Source organism: Pocillopora damicornis, chromosome 14 (assembly GCF_964200805.1).
Source record: "Pocillopora damicornis chromosome 14, jaPocDami1.2, whole genome shotgun sequence".
NCBI lineage: Eukaryota > Metazoa > Cnidaria > Anthozoa > Scleractinia > Pocilloporidae > Pocillopora > Pocillopora damicornis.
Window position 1 is genome coordinate 11,117,403 of NC_142683.1, and position 13,808 is coordinate 11,131,210.

Below are 13,808 nucleotides of genomic sequence, written 5' to 3' on the forward strand. Positions count from 1 at the left end.
TGTTTCGTTTCTAAAGGGATTAGTTACGGATTTTGAAATTGCGAACATTTATCTAAACATATTTTCTAATCTTTCTTATGCTTAGGAAATAAAATGTCACAGCTCATATTTTACAGCTTTCCGGTGTCGAGCGAAGAAAAACTGAAGTTAAAAATGACTCTATTTTGAAAATAGAGAACTCCTCGCATTTGCATTAAAATACAACTAAACATATCAGGAAACGAAACACAAGCCTTGAAAGAATATTTGAAATGGCTACGGGCTCGCCGCCCACCGGCACGTGCGAAAACGTAAGTACAACATCAGGACAATGTCGTTTAAACAGTTTGATTTATTTCATATACTTGCTTTTTAAACATCAAAACTTCACAGCAGCATTATAACTGATGTTTTATGTCAGCTAAAACAATGATTATCCAGTATGGCCTAAATGAGGTAGGCTTAACCGTAATGGTACATGTTTCTTAATTCTTTAAAACTTTGTAAACGAACCCCCAGCATTCACTGGGCAAGTCCTCGGCTGCATAGAAAGCTGAAGACTCTTTGCACATGCACATCCATTCGCCAGCTTTTTCCAGCTCCGTCATCATTTCTTGATAGTGTTTTAATTCCTCTTTCATTATGTTGAAACAGAGGACGCCATCTGCAAAGAAGTTAACATTGGAATTTAGTGTGGATCTTGTAACTGGTTTTATCATAGGAAATTTTTATTATTCTTTTCCTTTTTGTCCATGTATTCATTAGATTTAACTCAAAGAGTTGGTTAACCTATAGCCTGTGACATCATCCAAAGAGAAGTTGAAGAGACCAGCTTGGGGGCGTGCTCTTGATACCTCAAAAAATTCTTTAAGCGAATTTGCAGAGAGAAGATTTGACCCCAGCAGATGATTTGAGGGTCAGATGCCAGATGTCAAGGGAATTTATCAAGAAGGGTGTTACACGAGTCTTCATTACCTGATCTATCTTACGATTTGAGTTTTCAAAAAAAACAAAAACAAACCAGCAAAAAACTTGTGAGAAGATTTTTTATGTTAGGTCCTCAATCTAAAATCATACTCAGACCCACCAGTTTGAACCATTCTTATCATCTCCACGAAAGCAGAGGAGCCGATACGTCCTGTAATGAGCGCCCCACCACAAATCAAAGCATCGAATTGCCCAGATTTAATTTGAGGTATCGGCTGCCCGTTCAAAGACGTGCAAATGAATTCAGTATAGATCTCTTTCTTCTTTGCTTCCGTTAACATCTCAGCTGAGATGTCCAAAGCACATAGGTTGGTGTATCCGAGTTTCTTGAGCTCAACTCCAATCAGACCTGTCCCAGCTCCGGCGTCAATGATTTTGATTTGATCCATTGGTTTGTCTTGGTAAACTTCTTTAAGGGCTTTATGTAAAGACTCGGCCAGTGGCTTGAAATATGAAGTGCGCGCCGCTGAATGTTCCTATAAGATGAGAAAGTTCAAGCCGGTTATTACGATTAGAGATGTTAATAATAATAATAATAATAATAATAATAATAATAACTTTATTTGAGTGTCAGTGTATTTTAGCACTGCTGTGCTAATTGGGGACACTGTAAATAAGGAAACAAATATCGTAAATGAACAGAAACTCGTTAAAAACCCCAACTGGTAGGAGGCAGACCAGTTGGCTATTTACAAAGCGTGCAGGAGTTGAATTCGGGGCCACCGAAGACAAATCCATCCAGTGGCAGGGAGGAGGACTTGAACCCGGGACCTCCGGCTTACAAGTGCAGCGCCCTGACCACCGGGCCCCTTTCCAATAGTACTGGAACATTCGAGAAACGCAACGCTGAGTGATGCATCAGTTGTCCGGTGGGTCAAACGGCAATGTGCTACATGGTCCCCCAGACCCTTATTATTATTATGTTACTATTTTAGAGTACCTCGTCATATGTTGTTGACCGTGCAGCATAGATACGTTTGATTTCATCTTCGGTTGTTTCTTTAGTTACTTTTGCTGTTGTTTCTCCGAAATACTTCATCAAGCTTGCTTTTAACTGCTTCTCATCCATTCTGTATTGAGGGACAAAATGCAAAATGTCATATACATTTGTCTGATGAAGGCTTCTATTATATGAAGTGCGGTGCTTTGTAATGATTTCAAGCCCTGAGAAGAGCCTTAACAGCAAACGTGTAAAATTACGGTAATTTTTTTCACACGTCACTCGCTGACACGTCACTCGCCTTTTGCGCCACTCTGTAAGGTTGATGATTGACTGACAAAGCGATCCTTGGAAGACGACGTTGACAAAAGCAATTCATTTCCCATCCACGTTCTTAGCCGAGCTGTTCTTTGAGTAATAAGTGAACGTCAAGCATCAAATTAGCTATAGATTCATAATGAACAAATTTTAGCGGTAAGATATGAGCGTCAACAAATAAAGGAATTGCATTCTCATTATGATCAGAAAATTAGATAAAGCGAACAGCTCGTTTCTGTAACTTAAGGAGCTTGTCAAGGTAAGATTTTCAAGCCTGAACCCATACTGTCAGTGTTTACAACCGTTCAATCGAAGTTTTCCTCTTTTTTTTTTTTTTTTTGGTTGTTTTTACTCCTGAAAGTGGAAATCTGCTGACATATATGAAGAATATCAATTTGTCGTCTTCTTTGGAGCGACCGATGGAATCTTCACGGAGAAATACAGCGTCACGCCATCGTGACAACGTACATGTTTATGACAAATGACCGGTGTGAGGATAGTTTTGTGTAGATCACTCGACTTGGACATGTTTCAAATGACATACAAGTATAACAGTGTATCTTCAGAGGACTTCGGATCGCTCAAATTCCCATGAAAGAAGGTGCAGCTCTCTGAATCTGGATGAAATGCACACGATTTGAGGTATATGTTTGTATTACGTTGAGTTGTCCTCCATGAAGGTTGATCAATTTTTTCCAAAAGATGACAACCAGAGGTGAGATTTCTCTTCGGGATATTGCTCATAAACATTCTTTCATAGCCTCACATGCTTCATTTTTCTGAAAAGTTTGTTGTTGAGAACATTGGATGTAAACATCGCCACATTATGCAATATCTGATTTGGACCTTTTTTCGCGCATTGCCCCTATAAAAAGTAGAGACAGGCCCGCAGAGAGTTTTACATACTTAAAAACTAGAATATTATAACCAGCTAGGTGGGTATTTTCAGTTCCAGAATCGGTGTACTTTTGGAGAAATTCAGATAAACGTTTTCCCTGTTTTACCCGACAACAAAAATGACCGAAACTGTACCGAGATAAATAATCTATTAGCGTGTTCACATTCAATCCCAGGGGAAATAAAATGTATCAAAGTGAAGACGAATAATGTTACTATGTATGGTAGAAATGCCAATTTGTATTTAGCTTGAGATAGAGAAATAAACATTTCACTCTTTTTTGCGACGTTTTTTATGAAAATGAGGCCCCAGGCCTCGAACAAGCAGTCGTTGTTACCATGGCAACAAGAGTGCTGCACCCTTTAAAAAGGGCATTTTTGCGCATCCCCCCTGAGTGCCTAACTGCATGCAAAATTTGAAGGGGGTTGAAAATTTTCATTTCCCAAGATTTTTGATTCTTACAGAGACTTTAACGCTCTCGGTGAAAGCCGATGCAAATCGAAAACATACAAAACTCGAAAACAAAGCTTTTATCTTTTTTGTACTCTTACTTTCTTACCTGGTCAATTTCACAGCTCGCTTCTTTTTAATTTCAAAAAACAATTCTCACTTACACGGGAAGTAAACTTGAATATAAAAGAATTTAATTGTGAAAAAGCTGGCTTCAGGGCAATTCACACGGAAAATGATGCTGACATGTTCATTTCGTGGCGCCGCATAATTAATGATGCGACAGACTTTTCGACGCATCAGTGAAATTTCTTAGCTAGCATTGCCTTTCAAGGGATTTCTTCAACTAAAAATCTCGAGATATCGATTTTGTTACAACAGATTTTAGGGAGTATCATTCTCAATGAAACAGCGAAGACAAAAAGTGTGAAAATTTGTTAATTGCACGCCAAAGGATATCATGTCAACAAAAACACTGAAGGAACTTTGTGCGAGTCGACGATTTTCTTTTGTTTTTGGGGTGCGAGTCATCTGGCAGTGCGGATAATCTTTCGAAATGTTTTTCTCGTTATTGTAAAAATTGACCGATGCGGGTAATCTGCCGTGCGGGTAAATCTGATCAAGAAATGTATACAAGCGAGCAGCTTCAGACCCATGCGGTCACAGCTGCTTGTGTTAATCAATCAAAATCCTTGTTTCACTGCACAGAGTAGGTTGACTAATCTCATGTTATGACTATATTTGGTCATGAATGATTGACATCAAGTTCGTTGGCCTGACAATTTTGGGTGGGTGGAACCGTAGGCACGTATTTTTATCGCAGTATTTGTTTGTTATTAGAACGCGATATGAGTTAAGTGCAAGTAGGAACACCACTGCCGGCACGGTACACCCATCAAAGACAAAATTTCCGGTTAAGAATTTGTCAGTTAAGAGTGTGGCTTACTCTGAAGTGGAAAGACCTTGAATAACCTTCATGACGATCAGGTGGCTTTTATATTAAAGGGTCACATGACAGACTCTGTGTCAGAGTGTACATGAATTAGCCAGGTCAAGGAATCTAGAAAGAACTGTAAATAACAGAGCTGCCATATTGTATTATTCAGAACTGAAGATGACAGAAGAACTGTTCTTCACGTCAAGCCGGCAGTTCTTTACCGCAGACAAAAAAAAACCTTATCACTGGTATCAATGTTTCTGTTGAAGTTATCATAAATTTGTCTCAAAATCCTATCCACTTCAGTCTCTAAGTATTTCCTAAATTGTGGGAAGCAAATACACGGTCGATAGTGGCTACTATTTTCATACTAATGATGTTGCGAACATTACATTACCTGAGCAAAAAACCACGTTACTGAAGAGTTCAGAATAATGTTGTCACACTTAGAGAGAAAACTATGCGCTGCCAAGCCCACCATACCCAGCGAAAGGCACCAAGTACTCTCGATCTGCCTTTCTCGGTTCTCTAATACACAATCAATCCTACTTACATTAAATTTTACCTCAGTCTGTGGAACTCTGGTGAATTTCTTCGACTCTTACAATTTGATTCTCTTTGAGTACTTTTTACTGACCTCTCCCTGATTTGTGTCTCGCATGCTACTAAATGAACTATGAAGTACATGCTTATATAGTCACTAGAGATAGACATGTGTGGGCATGCCAATCAACTGGTCTCGAATGGTTATTTTAGACTACGACGTCTACAAAGTAGACAATGCCTCAAGCATGGCGAATCTCTTACGCGGGTCGCTTAAACGCAAAGAATTCTGACATTTTTCGCTCGTGAATGGTGTATTTAGTTTTTGTTGAAATAAAGCTTTTACACAAAATATTTAATTGTAATATTTGTCTCGCCTCATAGTCATAGTTTTCGATTAGCACGTGGTATTCTGTCAAACCTCAAATGTGCAAACCGATTTCGTAATCTGATCGCTAAGTATTGTGTATTAATTTTTTTCTACCATTTTGATAAAAATGTTAGATAAAAATATTAGAGAATACTCGAAGATCAGATTTCAAAATACTTAAAAGTACATTTTGGCTAAAACTATCATTTTTTCTAGTTTCAGAATACGCTGTCTCTAAATGCCCTGCAACCAGGTGCGTTCTAAGATAAATAAAGGAGGTAAGTTTCTAAAGAAACTGGGGTGCTGCGTCGGTAGGAGAGTATATATATATTTGCTCCAAACTACGACATGCATCAACTTTGACCGGCCTTCTCGAAAACCGGTCTCAAATTACATGCTAAAAAACGGTGATTGCGTTTGTCCTTGAGCACCATAGAATACGCGACAAATACGCACAAAAAATACTTTTACATATTCAGAATAAATCAAATTACATTTCACTAAGGTGACAAAAAACAGGAACGGCCTAACTTTTACGGAAAGATCAGTCAAAATCTGCCGATTTCTCTTACTTTCACCGCCATATTGAAAATGAAGCTAACACAATGCAAAGCAATCGGAGTGCGCACACCGTCTAATTTTCGCCATATTACGCAAAAACGAAAATTCCGGAACACCCACACTTCTTCCTAGAAACCATACAAATGTAATGTTAAGACACATAATAAATTTACTTTCAAAGCTTATTGAAGTAGAGACTTTTAGAGATATTTTCTTCCAAAATCTGATATCCCCATATTCTATACAGGTAATCCACTAGTTAACCATTCTGTCAATTTGAATTAACAGTTGGTTCTTTCTTAGCGTGCGCTCATGGCCGATAAACGGGAGTTTGAGACAGCGACAGAGAAGTTGCTCGAGGCGTCGTTTCAAAACTTCCCACGGCACGCGCTCCATATCTCCATTAACGCACGTATGAACAAATTGTTTTAAAACAACGTAAACGCAGTTGTTTGGATATTGTTTTCTTGCAGTTTAAAACTTTTGGGAAAAGACAGCGCTCCATAAAAGAATACTCTACAGAAATAAAGGTTTAACAACTTGCTCTTAAACTAAAACAAATAATAGTTTTAGCCAAAATGTACTTTTGAGTATTTTAAAATCTTATCGCCAAGTAGTCTTTACTATTTTTATCTAACATTTAGATCAATGGAGAATGGAACCATTTAGCGGCACTTTGAAAAATTCTGACTGCCGGCCATTTGGTCCGTGCCCGGCAATCTGATCAGAAGCGTACAAAGTGTCGACAACCGGGCGATATTATAGGCTGCACAACACGGAGAATTTGTCCACTTAAAAGCCAAATTAATCTTTGACATTTTTAAATAAACATCTGATAATCTTAACAAGTTTGAAAGAACCTTTCGGTGGAAATTCTGTCAAAATTTTCTGACTGCCAGACATTTCGTCTCTTTTAGAACGCAAGTAATTTAGTGTTAACAACTGAGTTGAAAACTTAAGAGTAAATGTCAGTAAAAATCAAGGAAAATTAAAAAAATGTGGCCACGGTCAAAAAATCGATTTCGCTCATACTTTGTCAGTTTGAAGGCCTAGGTAAGTAACTGAAGGTTATGAGGTTAGTTTTTTTAAATATTCCATATAACGGCAGTAAACCACGAAAAACGGTCACCCTACCAGAAGCTCGGATTTCACCTGGCGGAAACTCGAAATTTTACACTTTTCAGCTTCTCGCTACACAGACGTTTACATAGCTGTGAATCTTTCTTGAGTATAATTGAATACATTGATTCTTCCTTAGTCAAACCATGGGAATTATTTTTATCTCTGCTTATTTGTGAGCGAACTGAGACCCGATTAAGAAGACACACTTTTCTCATTTACGCGAAGGTGTAAAATAATCCAAACTCAGCGACGAAAAAAGCTGACCGGTAGTTCTTCAAATCCTCTGATATTATAACCAAAGACAGTTCAGTCATTGATTTTTAGGTCTATGGTTTTAAATCTTTAGGATCTAGTAGCACTTTTGCATGAACGCCGATCAAAATTCGATAAAATTCCAATTGAGCGCCTTTGAAATCTACAACTCTACATAGCAAAGCACTATTGAATAAATTAACTCCTCGGCCAAAGTTTGTACATAAAACATAAAGGTTTTGCTTTCTTAGCGGTTCGAAGCGTTTTAAAAATATATATTAATGTTAAATATTGTCTACACAGGTAAAACAAACTATGAAACACCAAAATTACTACGAGCTGAAATTAATTCTCACAGGCTCGCTCCCTAATCTGCGTCACGCACGAGCGACTTAGCTACAATTAGTACAGTAACAAACAGATATTTACATCCGTTTATTTTAAGTAAGTCGTATTTTTAAAATATCTTACTCAAAGATGTGCCAGGTTTCCCAGTTAACTTGCTGAAAAAAAAAGAAAACCTTAATAGTAATTCTAGCTCAATTAGAATTGATTTTATTTAGTATGAGAAGTTTTGTGCCGTCGAAAACCAATCGAAAGTAACTGTTTCCACGAAAAGCAAATATTGCATCGTTCTCTAAATAAACAAATCTACTTAACCATATAACCAGAGTATGTTGTTGGCGAAGTTAATAGACATACATATATAACAACGACGTCTTGCTCGTTCTTGAATATTGTCGGTGGGATTTGCGGCGCAGACGAACGCACTTGCTAAGTAACTTCCAATGGATAATTTCTACCCTTACTCAGCTTTCGTCACACTGCTCACGCTGTGTAACAAGGATATAAAACATCGCACGAAGTCCTAAAAAACTCTCCGGACTTGAACCAGAATTAATTTTAGCAAGATTGCGTGTTTTTAAAAGCCAACGAGTTTATTGGAGATGACTACCCGTACCGTCTCATCGTGTCACTTAGGCATAACCTGACACGATGTCGATAGCTTCGACTCCTGATGGCCGAGAGCACTCGGATTTCTTTTTTTCCGAGTACGCCTGTGTCACTTACTGAATAATACATCATTCTCATTTATTCACCAGGCTTAAAAATATTCCATCACATTTATTCCATTGCGCGTATGCCACACATGACATTCCAATCCTAGAAGTATGCAGGATGTTTGTCCCATGAAGCACTCGGATTTTTTTTCCGATTATGCCTGTGTCACTTAGTAAGTAATACATCATGTTCAAAAGTGTTAATTTTTGCACCATACAGGAAGTTGTTTCGGGTCACTCAGCAAGAGCTGTGAAAAGTAGCCGCACTGGAATAGGAATATATTTTTTCCAATCCATGAAGATATTTGACCTTTCAAAATAGCTCGTCCCTATGGGCTCAGGTAAATAACAACTAAAAAATGTACTACCAAGCAGGAACTGTCTCCAATGAGTTTTGTATCCTCTTCATTCTGTTGTCCAATGCGACTATTAAAAATACTATGAGTTTTACGACTTGCATGTTTTATTGATTGCGCTTGTCAAACAACACTACAGTCTGTCATTGATAGAGAAAAGAAAGTTTAATTTTGACAATATTGGATGAAAAATACTAAGAATTTTCCAAAGAGGGCACCGAAGAATAAATAATGTGCACTGTCATTTTTACGACATTTAAAAAGGAGGGAAGGGGTGGGGGAAAGGATTTAACAACCATACTACTCTCTCTCCCCAACCACCCACAAAGTGCACAGTTTGCACAGTATACTAGTGGAAACGTCACATCAACATTTATATGTTTACGTTTAATAGCACAATTACGGTCGTTGCACCACTCCAATATGGCCATTTCCCCACAAAACTATATTTAAGTAGATCTTTGATCAATCTTGTACGTCAAGCTTTGTTACTTTGAATTTTTCTTGGCTTCTTGCGGAGACAATTTCAAACTTTTTAGCCCTAAAACTTTGAATGGATATACACTTTTAATTAGCTTACATTACGTGACTGGTTGGCTGGTTTAATTCGGTGGCAGCCTTGAGGTGGTCGCCATACCATTAGTGTATCTACCTCTTCACTGAACACACTTTTAAAAAAAGATAACGATCAAATGAAACGATTTTTTCGAAAGAAAATAAATGATGTTATCTTGTATACAATTATGCGCAAGGCATAATTAGTTAACAGAAAACAGTTTATTAACCTGCTTATGAGGTACAATTCATTCGGATCTGCTTTTCTTCCACTCTGCTCGCCAATTTCAAATTGTTGTTTCAAAAATTCATTTTGTTTTTGCGTAAAAAGTGTCTTCTTTGTGATTGTCTTAAGTGCCCATCCTATTGTAAGGGGCGAAAAGCATTCCCGTCAAAACTCCGAAATTACCGAAAGGTGCGTATTTTTTAAACACAAAAGTCTGAAGTTTTGTCGACCCACAGAATGAAATAACAATCGAAAGTTGACTGCGCGATAAGAGGTGAGAAGAAGGGGGGGGGAGTAGCATTGTGATTAGACTATCCTATGTTTATTGTTTATATCTTTCTCAAGTGGCTTTTTGCGAAACGAAATTGAAATGTTTTAAACAAAGTAAATTAACCCCTACTAACCGAATTCCAGGTGCGTACTGTAAGTTACAGACCGTGAAACGAGGTTAGTAAGATATTCATTATGTCTCTGAGGTCAATCGGGCGCGCGGGAATGGAAACTAGTTAAAGTTTAGTGGGCCGCGCAAAATTGACCAATCACACCCCGCGTACGAACTGAGAGATACTGATAAAGAATAGGAACTCATTGTATACATGTGGGTAGTGCTGTGCACGCGCTGCGGACCTGTTTGTTTACGGACACCGGCACTCACTCACTCACTCACTCACATACCTGGCGACAAAGTGGGTAGGGCACTATACAGTGCACACACTAATATAAGCGCAATCCATAAAAAAATGAGAGGCATGAAATAAAGGTTGTTATAAAAAAATTGGATTGGACAACTGAATGAAGAGATAAGTAACGAAATGTTCTTCATCAACCTTACTTATTTCTCTCCGTCGTTTAAACAAATGATTCTCTCATATAATCTCAAGTCATCAGAATGAATAGACTAAAAATAATTCATTGGAGACAGTTTCTGTTTGGTAGAACATCAAGCAGTTGGTTGCTTACCTGAGCAGGGACGAGCTGTTTTGAAAGCTCAAATATCTTCATGGATTGGAATAAATTTATTCCTTTTTCCAGTGCGGGTGCCTTCCTCAGCTCCCTGCAGTGACTATAAACAACTTCCGGGATGGTGCAAAGATTACCCGTCCTTCGCCAACCTAAACCTAACTTGTCACGATGAACCGGACAGATAGTCATATCCGATAAATTCGCCGGCTTTTGAAAACATCCACATCTCGCCAAAATTAATTCTACCTCCGTTTCAATTCCGGAAAATTTCAACGACTTTTTGTGATTTTTGATATCCCTGTTACACCGCGTGAGAGGCGTGACGGAAGTTGAAGAACTTGTGCGTTCGTCTGCGCCGCAAATCCTACCAACAATATTCAAGAACGAGCAAGATATCGCTGTTCTATGAAGTTCCCCGACAATAAACTCTGGTTTTAGATGCAATGTTTCACAGATAATTCGATTTATTTATTTAAAGAACGATGCAATTTTCGTGAGAACAGGTACTTCTGCTTGGCTATCGACGGCATAAAGCTTCTCATTCTTAATAAAATCAATTCTTATCGTTTCAGTTTGAATTGCTATTATGATATTTTCTTTTATTTTTACTTCAGCAAGTTAACTGGGGAACCTGGCACATCGTTGAGTAAGATGTTTTAAAATAAGACTTATTGTAAATTAACAGATGTAAATATCTGTTTGTTACTGTACTAATTGTGGCGAAATCGCTCGTGCGTGACACAGATTAGGGAGCGAGCCTGTGAGATTTAATTTCAGCTCGTGGTAGTTTTGGTGTTTCATAGTTTGTTTTACCTGTGTAGACAATATTTAACATCAATATATACTTTTAAAAGGTTCAAACCGCTAAGAAAGTAAAACCCTCATGTTTTATGTACAAACTTTGGCCGAGGAGTTAATTTATTCAATAGTGCATTGTTATGTAGAGTTGTAGATTTCAAAGGCGCTCAATTGGAATTTTATCGAATTTTGATCGGCGTTCATGCAAAAGTGCTACTAGATCCTAAAGATTTAAAACCATAGACCTAAAAATCAATGACTGAACTGTCTTTGGTTATAATATCAGAGGATTTGAAGAACTACCGGTCAGCTTTTTTCGTCGCTGAGTTTGGATTATTTTACACCTTCGCGTAAATGAGAAAAGTGTGTCTTCTTAATCGGGTCTCAGTTCGCTCACAAATAAGCAGAGATAAAAATAATTCCCATGGTTTGACTAAGGAAGAATCAATGTATTCAATTATACTCAAGAAAGATTCACAGCTATGTAAACGTCTGTGTAGCGAGAAGCTGAAAAGTGTAAAATTTCGAGTTTCCGCCAGGTGAAATCCGAGCTTCCGGTAGGGTGACCGTTTTTCGTGGTTTTCTGCCGTTATATGGAATATTTCAAAAAACTAACCTCATATCCTTCAGTTACTTACCTAGGCCTTCAAACTGACAAAGTATGAGCGAAATCGATTTTTTGACCGTGGCCACGATTTCTTTGATTTTTACTGACAATCACTCTTAAATGGGTCACCGTAAAGGGTGAAAAAGCTGACGCTTCGAGCGTTAGCCCTTTGTCATAGCGAGAGAATTCTGAATTTTTTCGCTCATAAATGGTATATTTAGTTTTTCTTTATAAAAAATGTGAGATAAAAATATTAGTGAATACTCGAAGATCAGATTTCAAAATACTTAAAGTACATTTTGGCTAAAACTATCATTTTTTCTAAATTTAGAATACGCTGTCTCGTTCTAAAATAGACGAAATATCTGGCAGTCGACACTTTGTACGCTTCTGATCAGACTGCAGGGCACGGTCTCGAATAGACCAAATGGCCGGCAGTCAGAATTTTTCAAAGTGCCGCTAAATGGTTCCATTCTCCATTGATCTAAATGTTAGATAAAAATAGTAAAGACTACTTGGCGATAAGATTTTAAAATACTCAAAAGTACATTTTGGCTAAAACTATTATTTGTTTTAGTTTAAGAGCAAGTTGTTAAACCTTTATTTCCGTAGAGTATTTTTTAGTAAAAATTCGATTTATTTTACATTTATGGAGCGCCGTCTTTTCCCCAAAAGTTTTAAACTGCAAGAAAACAATATCCAAACAACTGCGTTTACGTTGTTTTAAAACAATTTTTTCATGCGTGCGTTAATGGAGATATGGAGCGCGTGCCGTGGGAAGTTTTGAAACGACGCCTCGAGCAACTTCTCTGTCGCTGTCTCAAACTCTCGTTTATCGGCCATGAGCGCACGCTAAGAAAGAACCAACTGTTAATTCAAAGTGACAGAATGGTTATCTAGTGAATAACCTGTATAGAATATGGAGATATCAGATTTTGGAAGAAAATATCTTTAAAAGTCCCTACTTCAATAAGCTTTGAAAGTAAATTTATAATGTGTCTTAACATTACATTTGTATGGTTTCTAGGAAGAAGTGTGGGTGTTCCGGAATTTTTCGTTTTTGCGTAATATGGCGAAAATTAGACGGTGTGCGCACTCCGATTGTTTTGCATTGTGTTAGCTTCATTTTCAATATGGCGGTGAAAGTAAGAGAAATCGGCAGATTTTGACTGATCTTTCCGTAAAAGTTAGGCCGTTCCTGTTTTTTGTCACCTTAGTGAAATGTAATTTGATTTATTCTGAATATGTAAAAGTATTTTTTGTGCGTATTTGTCGCGTATTCTATGGTGCTCAAGGACAAACGCAATCATCGTTTTTTAGCATGTAATTTAAGACCGGTTTTCGAGAAGGCCGGTCAAAGTTGATGTATGTCGTGGTTTGGAGCCTTTCAAAGATTTGGATGGCCGCTTTGATCCTTCTTCAACAGCTCTGACCAAACGCTCACAAACTCTCTCTAACGGTACATGTGTTTCTAGCATTTTACGTGCTAGTGTTTGAGATCGATGATTAGACCCTAAGGCCTGTTGTTGCGTTACACAGCGTTACTGTTGTATAATCAATTGTGTAGTAAATCTCCTTTCCTAAGTAAAAGCAAATTAACTAATCGTAAGTGCTGTATGGTAAATCTACTATGTTGATCATTGAATGAAGGACAGTTGAATTAGAGTAATGAAAGGAGTCACTTGACCGATGAATGATTCTACAATGCACACGGCGACACGCTGGGTAAGCCGGAAAGCAAAAGGTAGTCGATCGTTAAAAGGTGTTGATAGACTTGTTCGACTCCTGCAATTCGCTTGCATTTTTAAATCTTCTGACCTGAAAGCTGAGCTGTTATCAGGATTTCTTAAAATGACTTTCGTTTGCCATCTGTATATTCTTGAGG

At 37.8% G+C, this 13,808-nt stretch overlaps 1 protein-coding gene across 2 annotated transcripts; it reads right to left on the reverse strand.

Annotated features, from left to right (window-relative positions):
* Positions 1-313: 313 nt before the first annotated feature.
* Positions 314-5,175, reverse strand: LOC149034428 (methyltransferase-like protein 27). Of its 2 annotated transcripts, none has more exons than XM_089192945.1 (4): positions 5,063-5,175; positions 1,907-2,036; positions 1,067-1,442; positions 314-643 (listed from the first exon to the last, which is right to left on the reverse strand). In XM_089192945.1, exons 2-4 carry the CDS (start codon positions 2,033-2,035, stop codon positions 465-467), a joined length of 684 nt encoding a protein of 227 aa, XP_089049071.1. In that variant the 5' UTR covers position 2,036; positions 5,063-5,175; the 3' UTR covers positions 314-464. The 2 variants fall into 2 exon arrangements, with proteins under 2 accessions (XP_089049071.1, XP_089049072.1); XM_089192946.1 differs by having other exon boundaries at positions 5,075-5,099.
* Between the last annotated feature and the right edge of the window lie 8,633 nt (positions 5,176-13,808).

Coding starts and splice junctions, on each gene's coding strand:
- LOC149034428 (XM_089192945.1), bottom strand. CDS start 2,035: ATGGATGAGAAGCAGTTAAAAGCAAGCTTGATGAAGTATTTCGGAGAA. Junction 1,443..1,906: donor GGTCAACAACATATGACGAG/GTACTCTAAAAT, acceptor CTCATCTTATAG/GAACATTCAGCGGCGCGCAC. Junction 644..1,066: donor GATAAGAATGGTTCAAACTG/GTGGGTCTGAGT, acceptor ACTTCTTTGCAG/ATGGCGTCCTCTGTTTCAAC.